The sequence below is a fragment of the Solanum pennellii genome, chromosome 1, assembly GCF_001406875.1.
Source record: "Solanum pennellii chromosome 1, SPENNV200".
NCBI classification, from domain to species: Eukaryota; Viridiplantae; Streptophyta; class Magnoliopsida; order Solanales; family Solanaceae; genus Solanum; species Solanum pennellii.
This window is the reverse complement of record NC_028637.1, coordinates 46,553,328-46,580,443: the sequence shown is the minus strand read 5'-3', so window position 1 is coordinate 46,580,443 and position 27,116 is coordinate 46,553,328. Positions and strand designations below refer to the sequence as shown.

General features: G+C 31.3%; 1 protein-coding gene across 6 annotated transcripts; it reads left to right on the top strand.

Annotated features, from left to right (window-relative positions):
* Window positions 1-15,046: 15,046 nt before the first annotated feature.
* LOC107011092 (F-box/kelch-repeat protein At1g55270-like) lies at window positions 15,047-20,245 on the top strand. Of its 6 annotated transcripts, none has more exons than XM_015210431.2 (3): window positions 15,047-15,219; window positions 15,462-15,607; window positions 18,445-20,245. In XM_015210431.2, the coding sequence occupies exons 2-3, from the start codon at window positions 15,545-15,547 to the stop codon at window positions 19,693-19,695; spliced, it is 1,314 nt and encodes a 437-aa protein (XP_015065917.1). In that variant the 5' UTR covers window positions 15,047-15,219; window positions 15,462-15,544; the 3' UTR covers window positions 19,696-20,245. The 6 variants fall into 6 exon arrangements, with proteins under 6 accessions (XP_015065917.1, XP_015065936.1, XP_015065946.1 ...); XM_015210450.2 differs by having other exon boundaries at window positions 15,064-15,219; window positions 15,465-15,607; XM_015210460.2 differs by having other exon boundaries at window positions 15,064-15,276; window positions 15,465-15,607.
* Window positions 20,246-27,116: the final 6,871 nt, after the last annotated feature.

The following is a 27,116-nucleotide window of genomic DNA, read 5'->3' as shown; positions in this document are numbered from 1 at the left end:
TAGGTTTCAACTATATAAATATATGGTGATCCTTCATCTCTAAGTAACCTTTCACTTGGAGAGTTCTCTCAATGTTTTCAAAGAAAGATTCATGATCAAACCTCTTCTTCTTCAATCTAGCCATCGGTTCTTTCTCAAAATGTTTTTAATGGCTAAATCATGATGAATTGATGTTAATGTATTGGTTTGATGTGATTTTAGTCCAATTGCATCATGAACCCATGTTCCCTCCCTAAATCGATTTAGTCCTTGCATGGGCTTTGTGATCTTGACTTGTTATAGATTGAATTATGATTCTATTACGTTGAAGTGGTTATATCTACTATTATTTACGTGAATTGATGTTGAATTTATGATGAAGAATTCATGTCAATCAATGTATGAAGATTTGAACATGCTTAGTCTAGTTTCCATGATTCATTGTAATGTTGTTCTTTTTATGAATTAATGTTGAATTTGAATAGGTGATGATCATTGTAGCTACTGCCTTAAGTTGATATTATGGATGAATTGTGGGTATAAATCCTTGATGATCAAATTAAACAAAGACTTACATGAATTGATCTAGGTTTTTCTAGTCTATGGATTGATAATGCTATGTACATGATGAAATCTAAGTTCTAGGTTTGATGATGCATGACTTAGACGTAATTTATATGATTGTAGCTACTGCCCTAAGTTGGAATTATTGGTATATTATGAATGTTAGCTATTGTAATTGAAATAAAGAATATTAGTTGATAATCTAAGACTTTCTACTTTCCAATACATATGAGATGCCTTGTATTATGTTATAGGATGATCTTGTAGCGATTTGTACATGGTTTCCTCTATGATTAAAGTGCATTAAGATACTACCCTATATATGAATTGTTGATAAACAAGGTGTATTGATGAATGATGATCAAAGGTTGAGAAGTTGGTAGAATGCTTATCTCCTCTACGTTTCTTATAGTAATGTTGATGAAGCCTTGTATGGCATTGTGTGGTATGGTCCACTTATGATGGCGGTGCTTACTTTATTGACATTATATATGTGTTGACCATGGCCTTGAAGGCAAATTGATGAATATATGAATATGTGGTTATGATGATTACACTATGTGAAGTTTATGCCTACTTTCCTATTCTAGTTGTGATTTAGGTTGTATGGCTATTGTATAAGCATGTGTATGTCCATGTTAGGGTAAAGCGTAGGTGCTGCCATTAATAATTTAAAATGGTTAATAATCCATTACCTATGTACCCCTATGAGAATGCATGAATAGCACTAGTTTGGAGTCTTAAGTGTAATATGAAGTTGTCTTGTCTCCTATGCTATTGTGTGTTGGGTGGTTTATGCTTGAAAGAGTATTATAAATTAATAGGGTGGCTGCCTCAATGTGTTGTTGATATCCATTATGTGATCATGTTGACCAATGTACACACACACTCACTTTACATGCATGTGACAAGTAGTACAAGTCATGGTGTATAAATGAAAGGTAGTTCTCATATTCACTAGTGTCTACTACTATGCATGCTAAGATGATGTATATGATGTTAAGTATATGATATGATCAAGTATGAATTTCATAGTGTCTTGAAGTGTTGATATGAAAGGATTGCTCATATAGGTACACATAACGACTTATGCATTGATATATGAACATGTGTGACATTATGTGTTATGTGAAAGGTTTGCTCACATATAAATACACACACACACATGAATGATGATCTAGTTAATAGAGGGACATTGAAAGGTGTGCCCAAGAATAATCTAAACTAGATAGGGGCTTGAATATGCTATAAGCATATAAGGAATGAATATTCTAAGCCTATGTTTTATAAATAAATGTAATAAAGGCTTTTCAATTAAGGAACTTAGCTTAGCACCGAGTGAACTTGACATTGAGAGGTGTTGACTTTCCTTGGAGGATGATTCACCATTTGTCCCTTATAGAGTGTTGACTTCCCTTAGAGGAATACTCACCTATGGACCCACATGAGGTATTGACTTCCCTTAAGGAAGATTCACCCATGTTTTCTCATGAGAGGAGGCCCTAATTACCAAGTGGTATGGAGAGGGAAGACCTATCTCTTAGTTCCACAAAATATGCTTGCCACATAGGATCTAGCAAAGTGAATTCACTTACGATGCTAGGATGTATGTTAATGTTCTACCTTGTCTAGGTAGGAACACCTTCCACTGGTGTAAGGCTCTAAAACACCAAATTCCATGTTTAGCACCCATGGTCTTAGTGTCGGTTAAGGCTATAGTTTCCCTAAAGTAAAATGGACAAAGGAAGTAAATGAATAGGATCCTAACTAGGAAGACTTAAGGTAAGTTACTTAGGATAGGTGGAAGTAATGAACCCATCTAGACATTGCACAAGTAGCTTCTTAGGAAGTCCTACGAAGGTGACCTAATATGTATGATTATGTTTATGTCCATATGCATGACTTGGTAGTATTGGTCTACTTATGATGAAGATGTGCATGGTATGAACCTATATGATGTGGTCTTATCTTTATATGCACTATGTTGGTCTAAATGACTATATGATGAAGGTCTTGTATTGACATGAATGAAGTTGCTTTCACTTACTTGTTGAGGTATGAATTGAATGTTAAGGTTTGAGGTCTCATAAAGTGTTTACTAAGAATGTATGAGGTTATGGGGTTCCATATGTTCATTGCACTAGTAGACTAAGATTGGGGTCATGAACAAGGCCTTATAATGATGTATATGAAAAGAAGTAAAAAGATGTGTAACTTGAAATAGCTTACTGTAAAGCTAAAGGAGTCAAAACCTAGATATGTCTTTGATGTGCTATACTTCTATGGTGATATGTGATGACTTATGCAGATTGTATGTATGCTTTATTTGTGGCCTTAAGGTGATGCATTGCACCAAGTATCACTAGAGGGTTACTTGAGAGGTTAATGAATAAAATGGAAAATAGTTCACTGTTAAGGGAAAACTAGTTCACTGTAATGTGATTTAAAAATGTAACAAATTCTATAAGTGATCTTATGAAATGTTTGGCCTTTGAATATGTTTATATGAAGTATATGAATGATGTAAATGCTATTGAATAAGGATTTTATGAAGATTTACTCAAAAAGGCATGAAGTATGATTTCAACAAAATATCCCTTTTAAATGCATATTTTTGCATGGTTTTCATACTTAGTGCATTCTTGTACTAATCTCATTCTTCTCTACTTTTTACACAAAGTGTAGGTTATCGATGCTTAATGAATGTCTTGAATGGTGAAAAGCTTGATATATGATCCCCAAGCTCAATGAAAGGAATCCTTAAGTTCAAGGATCTCCTACTTATGTCTTTACTGTAAAGTATATAAGGATGTACTTATGTTTATGTTTTAAGGGACATGTCCATAATGTACTCTAAAGTTGTTGAGTCTAAGATGGAAAAGAGACTTAGAGTCTATATATGTATTATGACTTATATTTTAAGTTAAGTTTCTAGCATATGATGTGCTATAAAAAGTTTTAAATTTTCCGCTAAATTTACTATGTCAATGCGATGAATGATATTATGGGCTTGTATAAGATCTCCAAGAGGTCAAGTACGCCATGTTACTTCTAGGGGGTGCTTTCCGGATGTGACACTTACTTGCTTGAGTCAAAGTTTGTGACATGAGCACTTGGGGCATGTCAATTAAAAAACCTTGCAAGGAAAACTGATCAACTTAGAAGTTTTGTCTAACTTTGAGTGCAATAAATAAAAATGTCAAGTTTGTGTGGAATCTGAGTATGCTGAGCATTCTTAAAAATCTGTTGAAAGAAATTCTAATCCCTTAGAATTAATTTGCATTGACATTTGTGATATGAAGTCAACACCATCTCATGATTGAAAAAAGTATCTCGTTACTTTTATTGACAATTTCATTAAAATGACTATATCTAATTGTTGTGGTAAGGATGAAACAATACAATGTAATATCGAAGTTAAAAATCAGTTGGGAAAAGGATAAGGAGTGATAAGAATAGAGAGTATAAATCTCCTTGTGCAGAAATATGTTTGGAAAGTGGAGTTATCTATCAAATTGCTTCCCTATTCACCTCAATCTAATGAAAAACTGAACCTTAAAAGAAATGATGGATGCATTATTTATCAGTTCACCTCAATCTAATGAAAAACTGAACCTTAAAAGAAATGATGGATGCATTATTTATCAGTTCGGATTTACCATAAAACTTGTGTGGAGGAACAATTCTTAGTGCAAAAGGGAACAACAAAAAGTTGTCTTTTTAGAAAGAAAGTAATTTTGTTTGTTCAGGACATAATCTATTCCATATGAGAAATAAAAAAGAAGGAAATCCAACTTGAAATATTATTAAGTGTGGGGTGTCTATCCAAAGTCCAAGTTCTTATTCCTAAAATGATTTAAATAGGACCTAAGACTGTGGACCATAAACTTAGACTTGAATAGTCTAGTGAAAGGTGTAAACGACCTTGGGAAGAACAAGAGGAGAATATACTTAATAAAGGGATTCAGAGGCGTAGTAAATATCAAGGGACATATACTTCCTTCGAATATGATTTTTGTAACATTTCTTGTGTCTTATGTAGACTCATCCTTTTGAACAGATGGTGTCAATAGTGACGTTGGTTTAATCTTGAGAAATCCTATTTGAAGTTGGTTGATCTTATTCCAGAAAATAAACATTTGGGTTCAAAGTGAATCTTTAGAAGGAAAATGAAAGTTGATGGAGCTGTTGACAAATATAGAGCAAGACTTCGTGTCAAAGGCTTTAGACAAAAACAACGTCTTGATCTTGTCGATATATATTCGTTAGTAACTAGAACAACTTTCATTTGATTGCTAATTGTGTTAGTTATGGTATATGACCTCCAAATTCATCAAATAAATGTGAAAACAACTCTCTTAAATGGAGAATTGGAGGAAGAAATTTACATGGAATAACCCAAGGATTTTGTAGTTCCCGGTAAATAAAAGAAAGTGTACGAACTTGTTAAGTCATATTATGACTAAAACAAGCACCCAAACAATGACATAAGAAATTTGACCAAACCATGTTGACAAATGAATTTAAGAATGATGGAAGTGATAAATGTGTTCACATTAAAATCACAAGGTCATTGTTGTTTGTATATTGGTGATATGTTGATCATTAATAGAGACACTAATGACATAAATGCTACTATATGTATGCTAGAAAGCATGTTGGGAATAAAAAGTCTTAGAGTTGTTGATGCGGTCTTAGGTATAAGAATCCTTAGAACTCCATAATATTTAGCATTTTCATGGTGTCATTGCAGTAAAAAGGTACTTGACTAGTTCAAATATTTGAATTCCAATATTGTCAAGTCTCCAATTAATGTGACCTTTGCATTTCAAAAGAGTGAAGGCGAAAGTGACTCATAATTGAATTGTGCTAGAGTGTTAGAAAATATGATGTATATCGCGAAGTGCGCACGATCAGATATAGCATATGATATTAATAAACTGAGTTGGTTCATGAGTGATCCTAATTGAACTCATTAGATGGAAATAAAAAGAGTTTTGGAGTATTTAAGAAATACTCAAAACTATGTCTTGCATTATAACAACATCTAGTTGTATTGAAAGGATATAATGATGTAAATTGAATCACCAGACAAATAAAATAAAATTCACGAGATATGTATTTACTCTTGGTAGAGGAGCAGTCTCTTGGAAATCTTTTTAAAAAAAGACATGTATCGCTAGCTCTACAATGATCTCTTAGATAGATGCTCTAGATAAGGTCGGTGAATAAGTTGAAAGACTACGAAATTTCTTGATAGATATTCTTTTTTGGTCCAAACCATTGGCATTAGTATGGATACACTTTGATAGTCAAGATGAAATAGGTATGTCATGGAGCATGATTTATAACGGAAAGTCTTGTCATATAGGACATAGACATGATACTGTTAGAAAACTACTCTCTAGTAGAATTATCATAATTGACTATGTAAAGTCAAAGGATAATGTATCGGAATCACTTACAAAAAGGCCTAACTAGAGAAAAAGTTTAAAGATCATCTAAGGGAATGGGTTTACAGCTTAAGACAAGTCATCATGGCAGTAACTCTACCTAGCAGACTGAAGATCCCAAGAGCTAGATTCAAGGAGAAAACACAAAGTTGTAACTGACGATTCGGCATTGTCAACAAACTCAATCCATTCTCATGATGAAGACAATGCTTAGGAACAATGATACAACATTAAGGCTTGTTAATGAGTTAATAAAGCTTAATGATTTTAACGATTTTCTAAGTTTGGCAGAGTTGACCAAATAGTGTATCTACGCAATAACACGGTTAGAGATCACATGTGTGAGTGTAAAGTGTAGACGCTTCGAAGAAGATTGTTGTCAAAAACCCATCTCTCTATATACTCGTGAAACCAGGAGGTGTTCATGGCTGAAACAAACACAACCGTAAAAACCATAAATGGTAAAGGATTAATTGTGTGACATATGATTGTCTATATATACACCAAAGCTCGAAGGTTCAAAGATATTGCATCTACCGATTGATCGAGTATATCCGACATATGTTCACAACGGAAAGTCAAAGGGGAAACCTACTTGTCTAGATGCAATTAATTCTTGCTTCTAAGTTACACATACTTGTCCGCTTCTTTGTCTTGGAGTCATTCCCCATTCATGTGGTGGATTGCTGGGTTTCAAAAGGTGTGAATGGAAAATGAAGAGTTGCGACTTTTATGAAGAGTTGCGACTTTTATGAAAAGTTGCGACTTTTATGAAACGTTGTGATCTTTCCTAAAGATTGACTTTTCCAAAGGTTTGTGACCTTTCCGGTAAGGTACAATAATAACCTTTTTTCACTACCCTTTGTTTTCTATAAAATGAGGGATTTCCTCTCATTTTAAGAACCATTTTTTCTGGACTTCTTCTACTACTTCTAAATTTAGTATTCTAAGTGTACTTTACTTACGTTGAGTGGCTCGCTAACATCGGGATTTTGGGTATAAACACATTGGTGATTGAGATCATTCTATACTGGGAGGACATATTCCAAATCAATCTTCGAATACTAGAGGGGAGTAATTTCCTTAAGGGGACACTGTGCATTCAGAGTGCTTGATCTTCTTTCTGTTTTTCCATATTATGGTATGTTTTACAGATTTTAGATTTGTGAATTAATTTTTTTCTTTTATTCTTCACTGGTTTATTAAGTTTTAGTAACTTGTATTTCTGTAAAGTTTGTTAGAATCAGTAAGACTCTTTAACAACAGATTGACAACAACTCTTCTTTAAGAAAAATATTTCATATGTTTTTTCTAATCTGTTTCAAATTCTAGTTTCTTATTAGTTTTAATTTTCTAATTGTGAAAATGTTCTTAAACTTGATTGTGTCTTACCAACTTCTTCAAATTTTTATTCTAAGTATCTTAGAAATACACGATGAACAACAATCAAATTACTCGCAATTTTTTAAGATACTTTGTTTGATGAAAAAACTCACGAACGTCAAGTAATTCACGAATCGCAAGTCACTCCAGAAACAACTTTTGACATATACCTAACAGAGTTATACCTTGACGCAGGTAATGCATTTAGGCCACAACTGTTATGCATATGTGTGTACATGATAGACGTCATTTTGATCAGTATATAATGCTTGAGTATAAATAATACATGTTTGCAGGAAATGTTTTTAGAATAAGTTAACGACAAACTTGAAAGGATATTGTCTCAACATAAAATAAGATTCATCCCATAAAAGAGCTATAAGATGAATTTAAATGTTTAGATGCTAAATGACAATTTATCAAAATAATAGCCAAAGGACGACAACATCTCCTCTTTTTAATGGATATATGTTAAAAGCATTTACACAACTTGACTTTAAAAATCGAACTCTCCTCCTCAACTTTGAGAAATAACCCTTATATTATTAACCTTTATTTTTTTGTACTTCTTTAAAATGATAATTAATTTAATCTATATAAAAAATTTCCTATTAAAATATTAATTTCATCCAAGAGAGATATTGGTGGAGTATATAAGTTAGTAGTGTTGAATAACGAAACAAATAAAAAAAATAAGAAAATAATTTTTATTAATTTAATGGAATTTATAATCTGATATCCTTATAAACATATTTCGGTAAAGATATATTTCAAAAGAAATCCTTAAAATTATATAGTTATACTATAAATAAACTTTAAATTATAATTTAGGAAATATTACATTAATGATAATCACAATACGATTTTATTACATAGGCGTTGGTGGAACCCATTGGTGGCTCCATAAAGTTGACGCGAATTTTCACTTTAACACGTTAACTAGGATTTGTTCATTCTAGACACCCATAGAAAGACTTTATTGTGTCATTTAGACACTTTTTGAACAATCAACAAAAGTTTTAAGGAAAGTGTAACATACTCATCAAAGATGTGTCAAAATAATGAATTAAATAATGACACGTTGTATGTATATCTAAAAGATTATTTAAAAAATGTTGTGGGTAAAATTTATTTTTAAAACTATTTAGTTATTTTTACTAAAAGAAAATGTACATTTCAGTGATTGAAATAAAAACAAAACAAAAGAAAGTTGCAGCAACCTTCCTCTTTCTCATTTTTTTTCTCTTCACACATTGCTCCTCCTCCTTCTCTTCTTTCTGATTCAATAGAATTTGAAATTGTGAAGAAATGAGATCAACAGTAGAGTCAGATCCGAAATTTTTATTTTAAAAAGAAAAAAAAATAGATTCGAAAGTAAAAAAATGAGGAAAAGAATGTAAAGAAAACGAAAGAAGGTGAACTTATTCTTTAATAATGTCAAAGACTCCATTTTTGGTAACACAATTCATTTTTATATGAAAACACCAATTTTTGGTTTTATAATTTTGTGTGTGGGTTATGAAATTCAGTGTTTCTAATTGATGATTAAAGGTATTTTGTGTGTTTCTTTTGTTTTGGTTGTTGATAATGAAGAGATTGTCGTATTTTACTACAAGTGTCTAAAATGAATAAACTCTGATTGAAGTGTCTAAATGAAAATTGATGTCAAATTTAAGGGGCTACTAATGAGTTTTACCTATTACATATAGATAATAGAGCATGATTGATAGGCATGATAAATAGCATGCTCTTTAACTTGACTTTACTTGGCCTCTATGTGCTTTAACTTTGGGGGTGATAAGTAGACACTTATACTTGTATAAAGTTGTAAAAGTAGATACACATGTCTACATAAAAAATTGTGTGAGATACACTCAAACTGATCGGAAGCATAAGTATACTTGTTAAACTTTATACAAATTTAAGTGATTACTTGCGCACACATGGTCAAGTAGGCTACCCAAACTTTATACAAAGTTAGGATCAGGATGGGTCTCGAATCAATTACATGAATTTGAGTTGCGCTAATGACTGATTTTTTAAATAATTTAGGATTTTACAATTAGCAATTTAACTAATAATCAGTCAATCTATACTCATACTGAATCAATTGATTTCTTATTGATTAAATTAGTGAATTAATATATTTTAACATAAAAATGGAATAATATATATATTAGACCCTAAATTTTGTTTCAAATTTTAATTGACCTCCAACTTTCATAATGCACAAACAAACATTTTAACTATCCAACTTTTAAATAAATAAACACATAAGTCCTACATGACACAATACACGTAGGACATCACGTAGAATAAAAAATCACATGTTGGATGACATGTGGACATGTGTGTCTATTTGTTCAACTTTATACAAGTTTAAGTGTTACTTGTGCGCCTCCAAAGTTGAAGGACATAAATGTGATTCGAAACTAAGTTAAAAGGTACATTTATATATTATGCCTAAAGTATTTATTAATTCAAACTATTAAGTAGAAATATCTAATTGAGCCACACGATAAGTATCCCTCAGAAAACTTTAAACAAATCTAAATTGAGTAGTATTTCATTATATTTAAAAGATTGGGTTGGGAAAGGGGAGTATAATTAGAGCGGCATGATATGATGTGGTAAGATATTTGAAATCTTAGTGCAGTAATTTTATTTTTTTATTTAAAAAAAAAGAAATTTTAGTAATTTTAGTTTTTACAATAATAATAATAATAATAATAATAATAATAATAATAATAACAACAACAACAACAACAACAACAACAACAACAACAACAACAACAACAATAACAATAATAATATATATGTTCTAAACATATTTGTATTATAGTGAATGTCTAATTATGTGGAGTCCTCGTAGGATATGGTTAGGAATTCTATTTGGGGACCAAGTAAGGTTTTCCCTATAAATAAAGGGGTTTTCCTTCATTGTAAATAAAATTTGAGAAAGATCTATGAATCTTGAATATACTTCAAGATGAATAAGAAGTTTCTTCTCCTACTTTATTCTTCTTCTAAATTTATATAGTTTCATAATACGTTATCAGCACGATTGTTCTATTCTTAAAAAATTAAAAGACGGAAAAAGTGCAAAAGAGATCCTGCATAAGTTATGCAATAAGATTCTCGTATTTGTAAGGTATGATTTATCTTTACTTTGTTAGTTATAATTATTTATGTGACAGATCTAGAGTTACCATCTAGAGTAAGTATTTAAAGAGTGCTATCGACTTTTTATGCGTTTTATTTTAATCGATTGGGAAGAGAATTCCTTAATTTATTTTAATAATTAAATAAGCACAATGTAGTGAAAGGTATGTTTTCAATCTTTATATGAGGTATGTGATCTATTAAGCTATATCTATTAATTACTAATGTTGATTAAAATAAATCAATAATCTCAATTTTATGTGTAATTATAATATACGATCATATTAATGATCATTAAAAGTGATAAAATTACAATTAGGTGAAGGCATGAGGTTGAGGTTCATTGTGGGTAAGACGATAGATTTAAGTTTTATTGCACCAAAAGAATAAGATGGTGGATTTACGTTCAATCGCACCAAGAGGGTAAGACATTGGGTTAAAGTACTGGTGCACCATGATGAGAAGATATTCGGTTCAAGTTTTATCAATTTATGGCCTAAGACGCTCTTATATGGATAAGACATTGAGTTTAAGTTTTAACGCACCATATTATTGATATAATAATGACTAAAGAAAAACTAATTTGTTTTTGATGAGAAGTCATGAAATTTACTGAATTTGCTCCATTACGTAAAGTGAATGTGGTAGTAGTGCATAATATGTCTGAAAAAAGACAAGTGATTTAATAATGCACATAAATATGGAATGAGGTACTAAAGCTATCATAATTTGATATGCTCACATGTTTGTGTTCCATTCATCAAGAATGAGAACTTTTGATAAATGCTAAAAATATCAATTCATTCTCTAAAGAAAATGAGGTGTAAGCAACCATATGTAGGCATGAGAAAGATTGCGACCTTTGGTCAATGATGTGATATCACCAAGAATGTCTCTAAGAAGACATGTATTATATAAAAGTTTCATGTTTTATCTTCATGATTGTATTAGACAAGAATTAGAGCAATTGAGGCACATTCTTGGTAAATAAGAAGTTTACTAAATTCCAATACTTTCTTAGTTTGACACGATTGTCTGGGACATCGTTGTCTATAATGTTTAGATGAATTATGAAAAATTAAAATGGACATCCATGAAAGAAATTAAAAATTCTTTGAAATGGTGAATTTTCTTGTACTACTTGTTAGCAAGACAAGCTAATTGTGAGATCATCATAAATGAAAGTTGAGATTGAATTCTCTACGTTCTAGGAACATATACAAATATTTGTGGACCTAGTCATCCACCTAATGGATTGTTTAGATATTTAATGGTCCTAATAAATGTTTCTTATATATGGTCTCATGTGTGCCTATTATTATCTCGCAACTTGATGTTTGCAAAAATGTTGGCACGAATAATATGTTTATATGCACAATTTTCTTCATATTAGTTCATTCAATGATGGGATCACGAAGGATAAAGTAATTGAGAAGAAATAAATCTGAAAATTACTTTTGGAGTAATAAAATTGAAATTTACTCATATAATAGTAAATCAGAAATTTACTAAAGCAAAAAGCACATGGCATAGTAAACTTGGAATTTACGAGTATTAATAATTTTATTAGTTGGCATGAATAATTTGATCATCCCAAAGATGTGGATACTGAGTAATGGACATACATTGAAAAAACTAGAAGATTCTTCAAGAATTCTTTATGTTGCTTGTTATCGTGATAAAGTTGATTGGATCAACTAAAGTTGGGACTAAATCCCTAAATTCTGAAAATTATAAAAGGTGAATATGAGTTTGTTCACCTATCATGTGATATGATAAAAAGATGCATCAATAAGATAATCACATGTGCGTTTGTTGTCAACTTGCAGTTTGACATTCCAAAATTGTTTGTGCAAGATAATTGAGCTAAAAGCACAACTTTCAGAATATGAAATCAAGATAATTCATCTCGATAATATTGATAATTATATAAGATGATGTGACATTAAATATCTCACATAGTGAATCATTGCTTATGAAAATAAAGTTTCATGTGTTGATCTGAAATATGATATTACATAAAATGTAATTGTATGAATCAAACCAATAAGTTATGATTAATGTATCTGTTAATTGGTTTATGGTCAGGGACCAAATAGTTTTCATATGATAACTTTGATGTGCAAAGTATGATTAATGAATATACTATGATGCACGAAGATAGATTCTCCAAAAGATTGAGATATATGCAAGTTTGTCTAACTTAAGGGGGAGATAGAAGCAACACAAAAGTTGTAAATACTTTTATTGGATGTCCCTTAAGGATAGAGTCTATGACTTGCATGAAGCATGATAGACTAATTAATTCTAAATAAAATAATCTTTGAAAAAGGGGGAGGATCAAAGAATCAAAATGATCATAATAAGGATACAATGTGCTCTTGGAGAGCTTACGACATAACACTTTATAAAACCTCATGAGAGGGGTAGCTACCTAAAAATAATGAAGTGATGGGATCTCAATAAGTTATGTTTATTGTGAATCGATACAAAATGATATATCGTTGATGACATCTTTGATACCATAGCACGCAATATTTTAAAAGATTATGAGGATATGAATTCTACATGTATTAAAGCATGCTTCTGTAGAAATAATTATCAAGTGAAAAGTGGAATGATGCATCTTGGTAAGCGTAAAGCTTATTTGACTTGCAATCTAGGCACTAGAAGATGTCATACATCTAATATTGAATGTTGTCACTTGACAAAATTGATATGAAAATATACAATTGGTTAAAAATCTAAAGCATATACAAGTTTTTAAAAAATTTGTCTATCATTCTCATAAGGATTAAATAGATTCAAAATGCATAGAGCATATATAAGTATTGTATGCAAGTTGATAACTATAATTGAAACTCTTAAAGAGTTTTCAAAAGGCAATAGATTATTCTCTTAAAGAAGTTAAAGTAAGGAACTTGGAGGAATCTTTGACTCTGAAAGGAAGATTCATAAAAGGAGATAGAAGAAAGCATATTTCGTCAAGGTTTTTCTACACTGATGAGCTCCTAAGAATGGTGACATCAACATGCAAGAGGTCTGTTCAAGTAATATTATTGTTGATTTAATCACCAAGTCTCTACCAACTACAACTTTCAAGAAGATGGTGTATAAGCTTGGAAACAAAGATTCTAGTCTCCGAATTGATGTTGTCATTAGGGGGAGTTAATACGCGATGTACTTTTTTTTCTCACAAGGTTTGTCCCAATGGATTTTCCTTGTAAGGTTTTTAATGAGGCATCCATAATGTGTATTGTTAAATATGTATACTTTTTTTCCTTCACTCTATTTTTTTTCCCACTGGATTTTATCTAATGAAGTTTTAACGGTTTTACCTAATAAGGTTTTAACGAGGCAATAACTTATTGACATTCAAGGGGGAGTGTTATAAACATATTTGTATTTATAGTGAATGTCTAATTATGTGGAGTCCTTGTAGGATATGTTTAGGAATCTTACTTGGGGATCAAGTAAGGTTTTCCCTATAAATAAAGGAGTTTTCCTTCATTGTAAATAAGATTTGAGAAATATCTATGAATCCTGAATATACTTCAAAATGAATAAGACTTCAAAATGAATAAGAAGTTTCTTCTCCTACTTTATTCTTCTTTTAAATTTATATAGTTTCATAATAATATATGAATTATGTATGTAATTTATACTTCAATACAAATATTCAAGTATTTTGATATTTTACTTATAAATATCAAATATCGTATTGAACGTCAAAAAAATTAAAAATGTATATCATAAACTCTATTGGATATTAATTTTTTTAAAATATATATTCTTTTTGTTTCAATTTATTTGACCTACTTTTCTTTTGGCATAATACATAAATTTACCCTTTAACTTGGCTTCAAATCACATTTATGCCCTTCAACTTTGGTTGTGAACAAGTAAACACTTAAACTTGTATAAAGTTGAACAAATAGACACACATGTCCTACATGTTATCCTACATGTCATTTTTTGTCCTACGTGGTGTCCTACATGTATTGTGTCATGTAGGACTCATTTGTTTATTTATTTAAAAGTTGGATAGTTAAAGTGTCTGTTTGTGCATTATGAAAGATAGAGGTCAAAGTTAAAATTTGAACCCAAGTTTAGGGTCCAATATATGTATTATGCCCATTTCTTTTTAACTCTTCCAAAAAAGAATGGATCTTAAATTCCACAAGATTTAAAAATTTTCTTTACTTTCTTAAATTTTATGTCAAGTCGAAACATATTACTCAATTTGAAATAGAAAGAATATCATAATTTTTATCAAATACCATAAAACTTAAATAATACAAAAATTTTCGATTTGATATGCTAATTCATATCCATACCCCCTAAAGGCTTGTTTAGTAGGAAGGATAAAGAATAATTAATTAGAATAAGTTAATTTCATAAATGGTGAAATAAATTAATTACTTTAAGATTATAGTGTTTTTTTTATTTCACATTAAAAATAAAATAATAATCTTGTAATAATATCTTTCAAAAAAATTAATTTCGAGACAAATTATTTTTCAACCAAAGGAGACCCAGTAGTGTTTCTTTTAGTAGCATCCCGTCTTCCGCGCCACAAACTGGCATGTCTTCTTCAATTCTCTTTCACACACACGAAATAGAGACAGAATGGTTTGGATTTGACCCAATAAATTAAATGCTACCATTGAAAAATCTGGTAAACTTTTTTTTTTGTCCTGTGTCAAGAACTGGAATTTAATTTTTCTGCAATAATGTAAGTAGTGATTATGAAAATCTCAAAATTAAATTGAACTAGGTAAAAGACAATTTTTCCAGCTGTAGTCTTGTTTGTTCATTTATATAAGTAGAGTGTTAATTGCTGTAAAAAAGAGACTCCAAAAAGTTCTGAGTTTGTTACCTTTTTTTTAATTGATTTTTTTTTTGGTCATTTTTGAACAGAAGGGTCTTGATCTGTGTGTGGAGGGGTGAAATCTTGATTTTTGTTGTGGGTTTTATCTGTGAATGAAATCTGGTGTGGAAAGATGGACCAAACAATTGAAAGGTCTTCAAATGCACACAGGGGTTTTCGAGTTCAACCTCCACTGGTGAGTGTTCTATCTTCATTTTTATTTGTTTGTTAATTTCTCTGATTTAGTGTCTTTCTTTCAATACTCTTATGGAAATTTCTGGCAAAGGAGCAACTTTTGGTACTTGGGTTGTTTTGAATTTGTTCTTTTGGGGTTTGATTACCATGATATACCTGCTGAATCTGTAACATTTCTCCTTAAAATTCAGTTTAGGTCCTTTAACTTGACTTTTGAGAAGAGGGGTTGTTCAAATGATAGACACCCTAAGTTTTGGGTTCGGGTAACCAAGGGAACAAAAACGTGGGAGTTTCTAGAGAAGGGTAAAAAGGATTCTTTAAAAGGGGGAAAATAAAAATGTGAATTCTGGGTTTATGTTTTCCTGAATTTGAAATAAAAATTGAGAAATTGTTCTTCACTTTCTGCGGTTTGCTTTTACTCATATCTGCTAGTTATACTGCCTTGTTTTGATAAGTTTGTACTGTATATGACGGGGATAGTTTCCTGAATATTTGTTTTTGGATAATGGGGGTGTCTGGGATAGTTTGCATAAGCGTAGACTATTCAATGACTACTTGCTAATCTGTCCATGATACCTAGGCAACGACGTATACCCAGTGGGGTCTAGGGAGGGTAGAGTATACACAGACCCTACCTTTATCGCCTATCTCGATGAGGTAGAGAAACTGTTTCCGGAGGACCCTCAGCTCAAATACAACAAATTGAAGTAGGAAATAATTACCTACTCTTTTCAGAGGACCCTCACTCATTGATCCTTCTAACCTCCACCACTTGCTCCCTCAGGTCCCTATCTACTAAAATACCTACTACATCCTATCCATTCGAGCCACCTAAGCACATAGCTAGGCAAATGGAAGGAAATAATTACCTAGCTTTTTTGCCTCAACTAGGAGTTTGAATTCTAATATCCCATGATCTTCATCCTCTTCATTAATTGCTAAGTCATACACTTGGGTGCAAGGATAGTTGCTAAAACATAAAACTCTTGTCATTTAACGTGATGAGTACACTCAAGAAGAAACATCCATATTAAGAAAATGGACCTTGGGCGTAACCATTCCAAAAGCTAGCTCATGAGGGAAAATGCCCAAGATCAGATAAAGAGACCAATTCCATCACAACTATGTAAAACTCTACCACTTGCTTCTTAAATCAAACTTCTTTCAACTGACTTATTTTTGAGTATGGAGAATCTAAATGTGAATGGTGCGTATATGAGTTTGATATATAGTCGTAATCTAGTTCGATTCATTTCTACATATTGGAAATTTGTACATCGGCTTCATAAACTGCTGTAAATGAAGCCTCTTGATGCGTTGTACTATGTAATTCGTCATAAAGATGTAAAAGTAGTTAATCTTCCTTGATGGACTGAGGTTGGTGTTACTAGCTTTATGTGTGCATAAAGCTGCAGAAGACTATGTATTCACGTATATATGGATGTAAAAAGTATTATGATTTTCGAAATAGCTGCAAAAAGTGGTGGTTAAATGAGGGAAACTTACAACGGTGAAACATATAGGATTGATTTTTGATATGGGGAAAGGGGAAAATCAAGGTTGAAAGCAATAAAATCAACATTAGGAAGTGAAGAAAAAGGTAAGAGTGTTCAATACCGACAAGGTACATCAGTAATACTGCTCCTCTCTGTCCTAGCCTTGGTGGACAGAGTTACTTGGTATCTGCTGCTGGTGGGAGGTGACAGGTATCCTATGGAATTACTCGAGGTGCGCGAAAGTTGGTCTGGACACCACGGTCATTAAAAAAAGAAATACTTGTCCTCTCCATTCTGAGAATTTCAGCTGCTATATCTAGCAACTTTGTGGAGGTGCCTTTCTGTCAGGTCCTATTTCTTTATTCATGCTGGTACAATGATGACAACACCTTACACACAAGTGAAGCTATGCTAGAGGAACAAATATGGATTTATAAAGGGTAATAGAACACACTACTGGTCAAGAGACATCAATGTAATTATCTTTGACCAGGAAATGATTTGTCATCAAACAAGCTAAATTTAATGTGGTTAGCATGTGAGCTGGCTTTTGGAATTTAGCTTTTCCAGAATTGGATGATGCAAAGAAGCAAATCATGGATAGGCTACCTAGCTCTAGTATGCATTAAAGGTTTTGAAAGTCATATGGTTAAGGTTAACATTGGGTAAGTATAGTCTTATAGCAATAGATTGTGTTGGGGTGCTAATTATCTGAAAAATCAATAGCAGTAGATTGTTTTGGTTAAGGCTCCAGAAAGTATGATTTTTTAAGTGGTAACACATGGAGTATTAAGGGCCACTTGACTTTATTTTTTCTTTCTGTTAATGAAGGTTGTTGGCAGGGAGACTCTTTAGTTAATTATGTATGTGGAAAACCATAATTTACATGCATTATTCATCGGATTGAGTACTTTTCTATTATAAACATGTGGGGCAGTCTTCTGCGCTATTGATCGATTTGTCGAGTAATGATTAATAACACTGACCTCCAAACCCCACCAAAAAAAGGAAGAAGAAAGAAACAGTGAAAGAACAGAAATAGACAAAAGAAAAAAGATTTTGGTATATTATCCGGCAAGGCTTATTTGAAAAGCTTTTAGCTAGTAAAATTATGGTCTTCTGTTTTTAAACTTGCGTATATACCTTGCTCAGGCTTTTTGAGTTCTCAAAAATCAGATTGAAATATATATCCTAAACTTTTCTTTCTCAATTTGTGTTAATGCTAAGAATAATATTTTGTCTTTCTTAATGTTTTGGTGTTATTGTAGAAAAACATTCTTCGCATGCAACATTTTATGGTTGTTAGAGAAATTATATAAACCTGCATTTCCTTAATTTGCAGGTTGATTCTGTATCATGCTATTGCAATGTTGATTCGGGCTTAAAGACAGTTGCTGGGGCAAGAAAATTTGTCCCAGGATCAAAACTTTGTATCCAGTCAGACATCAGTTCTCATGCACACAAAAGTAAAAACTCTCGAAGGGAGAGGTCAAGAGTGCAGCCACCTCTTCTGCCTAGCCTACCTGATGATCTTGCAATTGCTTGTCTAGTTCGTGTTCCTCGTGTTGAACTTAGCAAGCTCCGTCTAGTTTGCAAAAGGTGGTATAGGCTTCTTGCTGGTAACTTCTTTTACTCTCAAAGGAAGAGTCTTGGAATGGCTGAAGAGTGGGTATATGTGGTTAAGAGAGATCGTGATGGACGGATTTCATGGCATGCATTTGACCCAACTTACCAACTTTGGCAGCCACTTCCACCTGTTCCAGGGGATTATGGTGAAGCCCTTGGATTTGGTTGTGCTGTTCTTAGTGGTTGCCATCTTTATTTGTTTGGAGGGAAAGATCCAATCAAGGGGTCTATGCGAAGGGTAATCTTTTATAATGCTCGAACAAATAGATGGCACAGGGCACCAGACATGCTCCGCAAACGCCATTTCTTCGGCTCTTGCGTAATTAATAATTGTCTTTATGTTGCTGGTGGAGAATGTGAAGGAATACAGAGGACTCTTCGTTCAGCTGAAGTTTATGACCCAAACAGGAAGCGCTGGAGTTTTATTGCTGATATGAGCACAGCGATGGTACCTTTTATCGGGGTAGTGTATGATGGGAAGTGGTTTATAAAAGGTTTGGGATCCCACAGAGAAGTTCTCAGTGAATCTTATAGCCCTGATACAAATGCATGGAGCCCAGTTAACAACAGGATGGTTGCTGGTTGGCGCAACCCAAGCATCTCCATGAATGGTCGTCTATATGCTTTGGATTGTCGTGATGGGTGCAAACTTAGAGTATATGATGAATCTACTCAGTCATGGATCAGATTTATTGATAGTAAGCTCCACCTTGGAAGTTCTCGTGCTTTGGAAGCAGCTGCTCTGGTTCCCCTTAATGGTAAACTTTGTATAATTCGGAACAACATGAGCATCAGCATCATTGATGTGTCGAGTCCTGATAAGCGCGTGGAAACTAACCCACGTCTTTGGGAAAACATTGCTGGTAAAGGTCACTTCAGAACTATGTTCACAAATTTATGGTCAAGTATCTCAGGACGAGCAGGTTTGAAGAGTCATATTGTGCACTGTCAGGTTTTACAAGTTTGAGCATTGGAAGTCTTAGCCACTCTTGATGAGAACTGAGAGCTGCTTCAGCTTTCTGTTTCAAGAACAAAATTTTCTCAAGTTGCAGTTCCAATCATCAGCATGCTCCTGCTTTGGTTATGAAGCAAATAATTCCATCGTTCTTTTAGACTTCCAAATGACCTTCGGCAGCCTCAGCAGTTATTTCTTGCCTTGAAGTGTATGTAGATGGATGTATCCTGGAATTGTTTGGATTTGTCTCGAAGAGAAGCTAGGTAGTTTCATACTTAACAATTTATCAATTGGCAGAAAATTTTTCAAATCCAGAGCTACCTTGCTGATGATTTTGGCAGTAAAAATTGGGGGCTATTTATAACATTCACAAGGAGATCAGATAGCTATATTTTTGTACATTCTTTTGGCCTTTAGTCTTGTACCAGTAGCTTTAAGTCTTAGATACTGTTTTGTGCATATAATGACATGGAGATAAGCTGGAATCTTCATTTCCTACCTTCTCCCCCCATGCTTGATTTCAAGATTTGTGTTTTATAAGATGGGGGCAAGTTGCATTGAATCATCAAAATATGGTTACGCGCTCATTGAGAACTTAAGTCTCGACAGACAAAGTTATCCGATCTTTGTTGATGGGAGGTAATAAGTACCTAGTGGACAATCAGGGTTCTTACTACTTGACTCAGATACCACTATTATTAGAAGTTATGTGGCGTCTCAATATTGATGTTCTGTTGTATTTGCATATCAATTCAACCGTTGGTAGAATACTTATCATGTCTTAACATTGCAATTCAAAGAATTTTCTACCAGAATTATATACAAGACATCTTTGTAATAGATTTTCCAAATATGACATTTTGGAAATCTTTTGCCAGTGTCATACTGCCTACTTTATCCCTTGAATTAATCACCAATATGATTGAAGAAAATACTAAATATACCATTGACTGATGGAAGTAACATATAGATGGAAAAAGGAAAGCTACACAATTTCATATTACATAGATAACGTATCTTTCTATATTGGTTTAGCGGGCATTAACAATTAAGTACACATTGTAGATCGATTCTTTTTCAAACTCAACCAACTCAAATCTCCTCTAAACAATTTCAAAATTTAGATATGAGATTCTCCAAAGTTTCGTTTCTCTTGATATATCATACAAAATGAATCATGTTTATAGCACAATGATCTTAAACTTGAGCTTTGTGTTAGGTTTTATTTGTCCTAAATTTCTTACCATAAATAGGTTTTCCTTTTAGGAAAAGGTTTTGAATTGACTAATCATTTTCTTGTAGGAAAAGGTTTAGGACTCTATAAATAGAGGAATGTTCCTTCTAACTTAATCAGCATTCACAATGTAGTCTTAAGGGCTTTGAGAGTTTTGGTTAGAGGAAGAATTTGTGGGTCACAAGCTTGATACGTTATCACTTGTGTGAACCTCCCATGTATTCTGAGTGAATTTGATTGAGGTTGTTTCTCTCTGTATTTTGTACTCTCATATTTATAGTGGATTGCTCATCTCCTTTGTGGACGTAGGTCGATTGACCGAACCACGTTAAATTTGTGTCTTTTGGTATATTTCTCGTTGTCTTCTTACTCGTGGTCTTTCGAGATTTCCATTGCTAGCTTCCGCGTTTACACCTGCTTATTTTCGGTCCTAACACTTTGAACATGCAAGAAAAAGGAGGAGGAAGAAGAAAACAACTAAGAAATAAGGAAGAAGGAGGAGGAGGAAAACAACAAAGAAAGAAGAAGATCAAAGAAGACAGAAGAAGAAAGTGTGATTTGTACTTGCGCTTGCAATTGGAAAGTTGAACAACTTTCGCATATAGCAAACATAAAAATCTTATTTGTATTTTATAACTATAATATCTATAATTGCGGTCCATAACAAATATTATGTTTGGTACGGGTATTTCGCCATACATATATACAAAAGAAGCAATTGTATAATCTGTTTCAGTATACATATACAAAAGAATCAATTGTATAATATGCACTTGCACAAAGCGAGAAAGAGAGAAATACAAAAGAAAATGGGGTAGGGGAATATCATATTTTTATAATCATAAGTGTATATAATGAAAATATATGCATTTATATTTGTATATACAATTTTATCTCGCTTTTATACAAACACAAAGGCAATGTATACATTTGTATTTGTATAAAGTGAGAGAGTCGAGTGGCAGTGGCGAGCGAGATTTAGGAGAGGGGAGAGAGGAGAACGAAAATATATGTATATATACAATTTTCTCTCGCTTTATACAAACACAAACACATTTTATACGTTTTGTTTGTATAAAAACGAGAGAGGCGAGCGGGACTGTCCAACGAGAACGAGAGTAGCAAGCGAGATTCACCAAGGAGAGAGGCAAAACAGCAATTGTTTACTACGGGTACAATTAAATCAAACTATGATTATAACATTTAATTTGAATTAATAGTTTGTTATTATATACAATTATCCTTGAAAAATTTTGAACAAATATTTTTAGTAAGACCTAATCTATCTGTGGCCTCTTAAAGTTCACACTGATTTTCACTTAGACACTCCAATTAGATTTTTATTTTTCATTTCAGTCACTTCATGTCATGTCCTACAGTGTCATTTTAACACTTTTTGCTGACATAACATAGTGAGTGTGGACACTCTTTACCATCGCATGAAAAGCTTATTTAATCATTGTTTTCTTCTTCTTCATAATTTTAGCCACCATTTTTTAAAACTTAAGCTCCTTTCATGAAAAAATAGATTTAATGGTGCCACAACACCAGGAGATTTTAAACTTGAATAAATTTTCTTACTTTGTTGTCATGAAGATGTTTTGAGAATAATTGAAATGTATTTTTTTTTTTTTTTGTAAAAGTTCCAGAAAATTCTTTTAAGAGGAAATACTTTATTTAGATTTGAAGAATTTAATTTTATTTGAAGTTCCAAGTAAAATGAATTACTTTTTGTGAACAGTGGAGAAGACAATCTAACGGGGGAGGGGTTAAGTATTAGGGCTTAGGGTGGTGAAGAAGAGGACTATGCAAGTGGTTAATTTTTATAAAAGTTATTTGGGTAAAAGTTGCAACTTGTCATTAAGTCATTGACATTTTTTTCTATTCAAAATTCATTATTTAGAAATTATTTTCAATATAAATGACATGTGCCGTTATTTAGTTTGTCATTTTGACATATGTCATCGGTGAATGTTACACACACCTTGCAAATTTGACTGATTACAAAAAATAAAGTGTCAAAATGACACAGCAAAATATGATATAAAGTGTCTAAAATGAACAATGTCTAGTTAAAATTTCTAAGTGAGTTCATGTCAACTTTAGAAGGTCAGCGATAGATTAGACTTTTTAATAAAAAATTGTAATCGAGATATTATTTTTTAAAAGAAGTATGATTGAAGAGTCATTTTATTTAACGGAAAAGGGCCTAAAATACCCTTAAAGTATTGAAAATGGTACAAAATTACCCTTCATCCACCTATTTGCTCCAAAATGCCTTTTTCATCCACTATTAGCTCCAAAATACCCTTGTCATCCATCTTTGGGTTCAAAATTGACCACTTTTTTAATTGTTTTAAAATTAAAATCTTTAAATATTTTTTAAAATATTTGGTGTTCAACTATTGGTTATATTTTTAAATTATTAATATAATTTATAAACCAACCCACTATCCACTCATTACTAACTAAACCTCACCCAATTAATAATCCATTTATAATATCAAAATCGTCATAAACACTACTAAAACACGATAAAATTATAGATTCCTGAAAATGACATCCAAAATTTTTCGAGTCCGAATCGAAGCCCCAATTAAATTTAGATTGAGCCGCTTATTTAGGAGGACACTTTCTTTCAAAATTGAATTAGAAATTTATGATTAAAGGTAAAGAAGTAATACATCCCGAATTAATTCATGCACTTTTAAATATAATTTTATAAATACTTATGATTTGTTTTAAAACCTTTAATATATTATTTTGAAAAAAAGTTACCTATGAAGTAACATCACATAATTGATGCGTAAGAATAATTAAGATGAACATAGTCAGACTTTTAAGTTTATCAGTGATTTTTATTTAGCCATTTGAATGTATGATAATTTACTTCTATAATTTTTTAAAACACTCAATTGACAGTAGCTTGCATTAATAATGTGACAGGTTTATTAATTTAGAGGGATTTAATTAGTAATGGGTGGGTAGTGGATTGATTTATAAATTATACTAATAAGTTAAATTATAACAAATAGTTGAGCGCCACGTATTTTAAAAAATATTTAAATAGTTTAAATATAAAACTGTTAAATAAGTGGTCAATTTTGAATCAAAAGGTGGATGACAAGGATATTTTGGATCAAATAGGTGGATGGGAAGGATATTTTGGAGCCAATAGGTGGATGAAGGGTAATTTTATACCATTTTTAATACTTTAAGGGTATTTTAGACCCTTTTCTGTTTACTTAATTATCCCTGTTATTTTCTGAAACAGTAATACGTTTATAAACATTATGACAACATACATATTACTATGTTGAAATTAATATAAAATGTTTATCCAAATTCACTAGTTACTGTTCAGATTATAGGATATGACAATTTACATGAATTCTTCTTACATACCATCACTATTGTAATATGTTTTTTGAGTTACAAAATAAAGTAAAGAAAAAATTTATAATAAGTTCTTCAAAATGAAGAATATTGATGTTATTTGATTAAATTTGTTAAAATAAAAAATAATGATAATTTTTTATTTTTAGTTTAAACGGATGGGCAAGCCCATTCAATTTAGAATGGATTAAATGTGAAAAATTTAGCTAACTAGTCAAAAAAAAACCAACTTATTTAGTGATAACCTTCATACTTCAATAATATTAGTAAACATGTCAAAAATGTCATCATTTTAAAAATAAAAAAATATTCTGATACAAATCATGTTTTCTCTCTCATAGATTACACGGGCCTCTATATTTCAGTAATTGGCTAGATATTAAAGTCCTTTAATTATGTTTTTTTCAATTTCTCTCTCTAAGATTAATCCAAATCAAATATCTCCAGATTTTCAAATTTAATATATTTTTATTTTTGATTATTTTCCTCTACTTTCGTTTCAAGATTGGATTTGAAGATTAACATTGATTTGGATATTCATGTTTATCATATTCTTTATTATTTGCTTACTGATTTACTGTTTTTTAAAATCTTTTTGATTTGTTATTGTTCTTAAAACCTCTTTTAGGGATTGATAATCCAAAATTCTCTCTTCAATGGACAATTTCAAGAGAGTTGCTAGAGGTATGGGACAAAATAATCAAACTTCTTCTGATTTTCCATTATTTAATCTTTTTTCAATCAAGAAATAAATAACAATTTAGGTTCCGCTTCTAAATCTATGAGGATAGACGACGGGAAAAATTGCAAGACTTCGTCGGTGTGCAAAATCTCACACAAATTCATAATGACGAAGTTGAAGAAGACCAAATTGTTGGAGAAGAGGTATTTTATTTTTTTGCATGTTCCGTGTCATGCATGTTTAGTTGAATTTGTTTAGTAACTTTTATGATTCAAATAAATACATGTTACAATGCATTTGTACTATTATAGAATAGATTTTGGAAGTGTATATGGAATTTTTATTCTGTTATAGTTAGTATGTATTTTTGTATTTCACAGATTTATTGTATTTTGTATTCTATTTTTTTATGTTTAGTTATGTCAATGTAACATATATTATGCGTTTGATTGTGTTATTTACTATTATAGAATAGATTTGTAAGTGTATATGAAATTATGATTCTGTTATAGTTAGTATGTATTTTTGTATTTCATAGATTTAATGTATTTTGTATTAATAGATTTTGAAGTGTATATGGAATTTTGATTATGTTATGTTAATATGTATTTTTGTATTTCATAGATTTAATGTATTTTATATTCATAGATTTGGAAATGTATATCGAATTTTGATTCTGTTATAGTTAGTATGTATTTTATTTCATAGATTTAATGTATTTTGTATTCTATTTTTTTTTTGTGTGTTAGTTATGTCGATGTTGAGAGTTTTAAGCATCTGTTACTTTTTAAAAATTTTCTCTCCCCTAAATAGCTCATGTTTGTTATATAAATTCTGTATTCTTTTTAATTAAACCAAATAATTAAAATATAATTAACATACATAATAAGGTAAAATTTTGACATTATCACTAAATATTGAAACTGTTGATACAATATCCTATTAAATACTAAAATATTGACATTTTAAAAAAAATTCTATTAAATATTACATCCAATACGGCCCAATAAGAACCGAGTCCAACAACCAAATAAACACACTTATGTTTAGGTTTAAGAAAAGAAACAAATATGAAAGAAAAACAGTAACGTGAACGACTTATAAGTCAAAAGTCATAAATTAGTATTTCTACAACAACTCATTTAGTCACATTCTCTTTCATCTCAAATAACTTTATCAAATTTTGAAGTCCAATAGCACAAGTTTCTTTTTGAATCATTTTTTGGTTTGATGTAAAATTTACCTGCCGAGTACTCTGTCATCTAGCATTGCAACAACAACATACTAAGCAACAATAAAAGAAGCTTCTAATTTCCTATGGTTATTACACTCATCATCCACATAAAATATGATATTTAATTCCAACACTGAATTTTATCAAAGACAAATTCAGGATTTGTAGATGACAGTATATCACCAACAATAATATATGTTAATTAAAGTATGTATTCAATATTGATTTATATGAAATACAAAAAATTACGATATTTATGTATGAATAAGTTACATGACTCTGAGTGCATATAATAGTCACTTAAGATTGATTTCTACGTGTATTGGTTAATGTGAGAATAGAAATTTCAAAATATTTCATATCTAAAAGATAATTATAAAATACTTTCTTAATAATGTAAGAATGCACTATCATATACTAGCTAAAAACACTACAATAAAAAAGACATTTGATGACAATAGATAACACAAAAATATTCACAATCATTGAGTTAATGTCAATACATTGAAAGTCGAATAAATCATTAGCGGCATTTATAATGAACCATATTAAGTTTCCAAGTTATTTCATCCACAAAATGTCGGAGCCTTCTTTCATCATTTATGTTGGAATGTTGTTCAAATTAAATTAATAATATAAGGTCTTTCTTAAATGAAATAAGAGTGTGTTTTCATTCTTTAGTAGGTGTCTTTTAAATCAAAGAATGTATTTTTTATTTTTTGGTTACCACCAATTCTATTTAAATTTAACTACGTAATCTTCACAAATAGCTTTTTACAGAATACATTTCTTTACAACATTCTCCAAAAGATCAAGTCTTCAAGTTCTTGTTTTCCAATAAATTTTCTGCCCTATTTGCTTATTGCAGAAATTCATAGGCTTGTCAT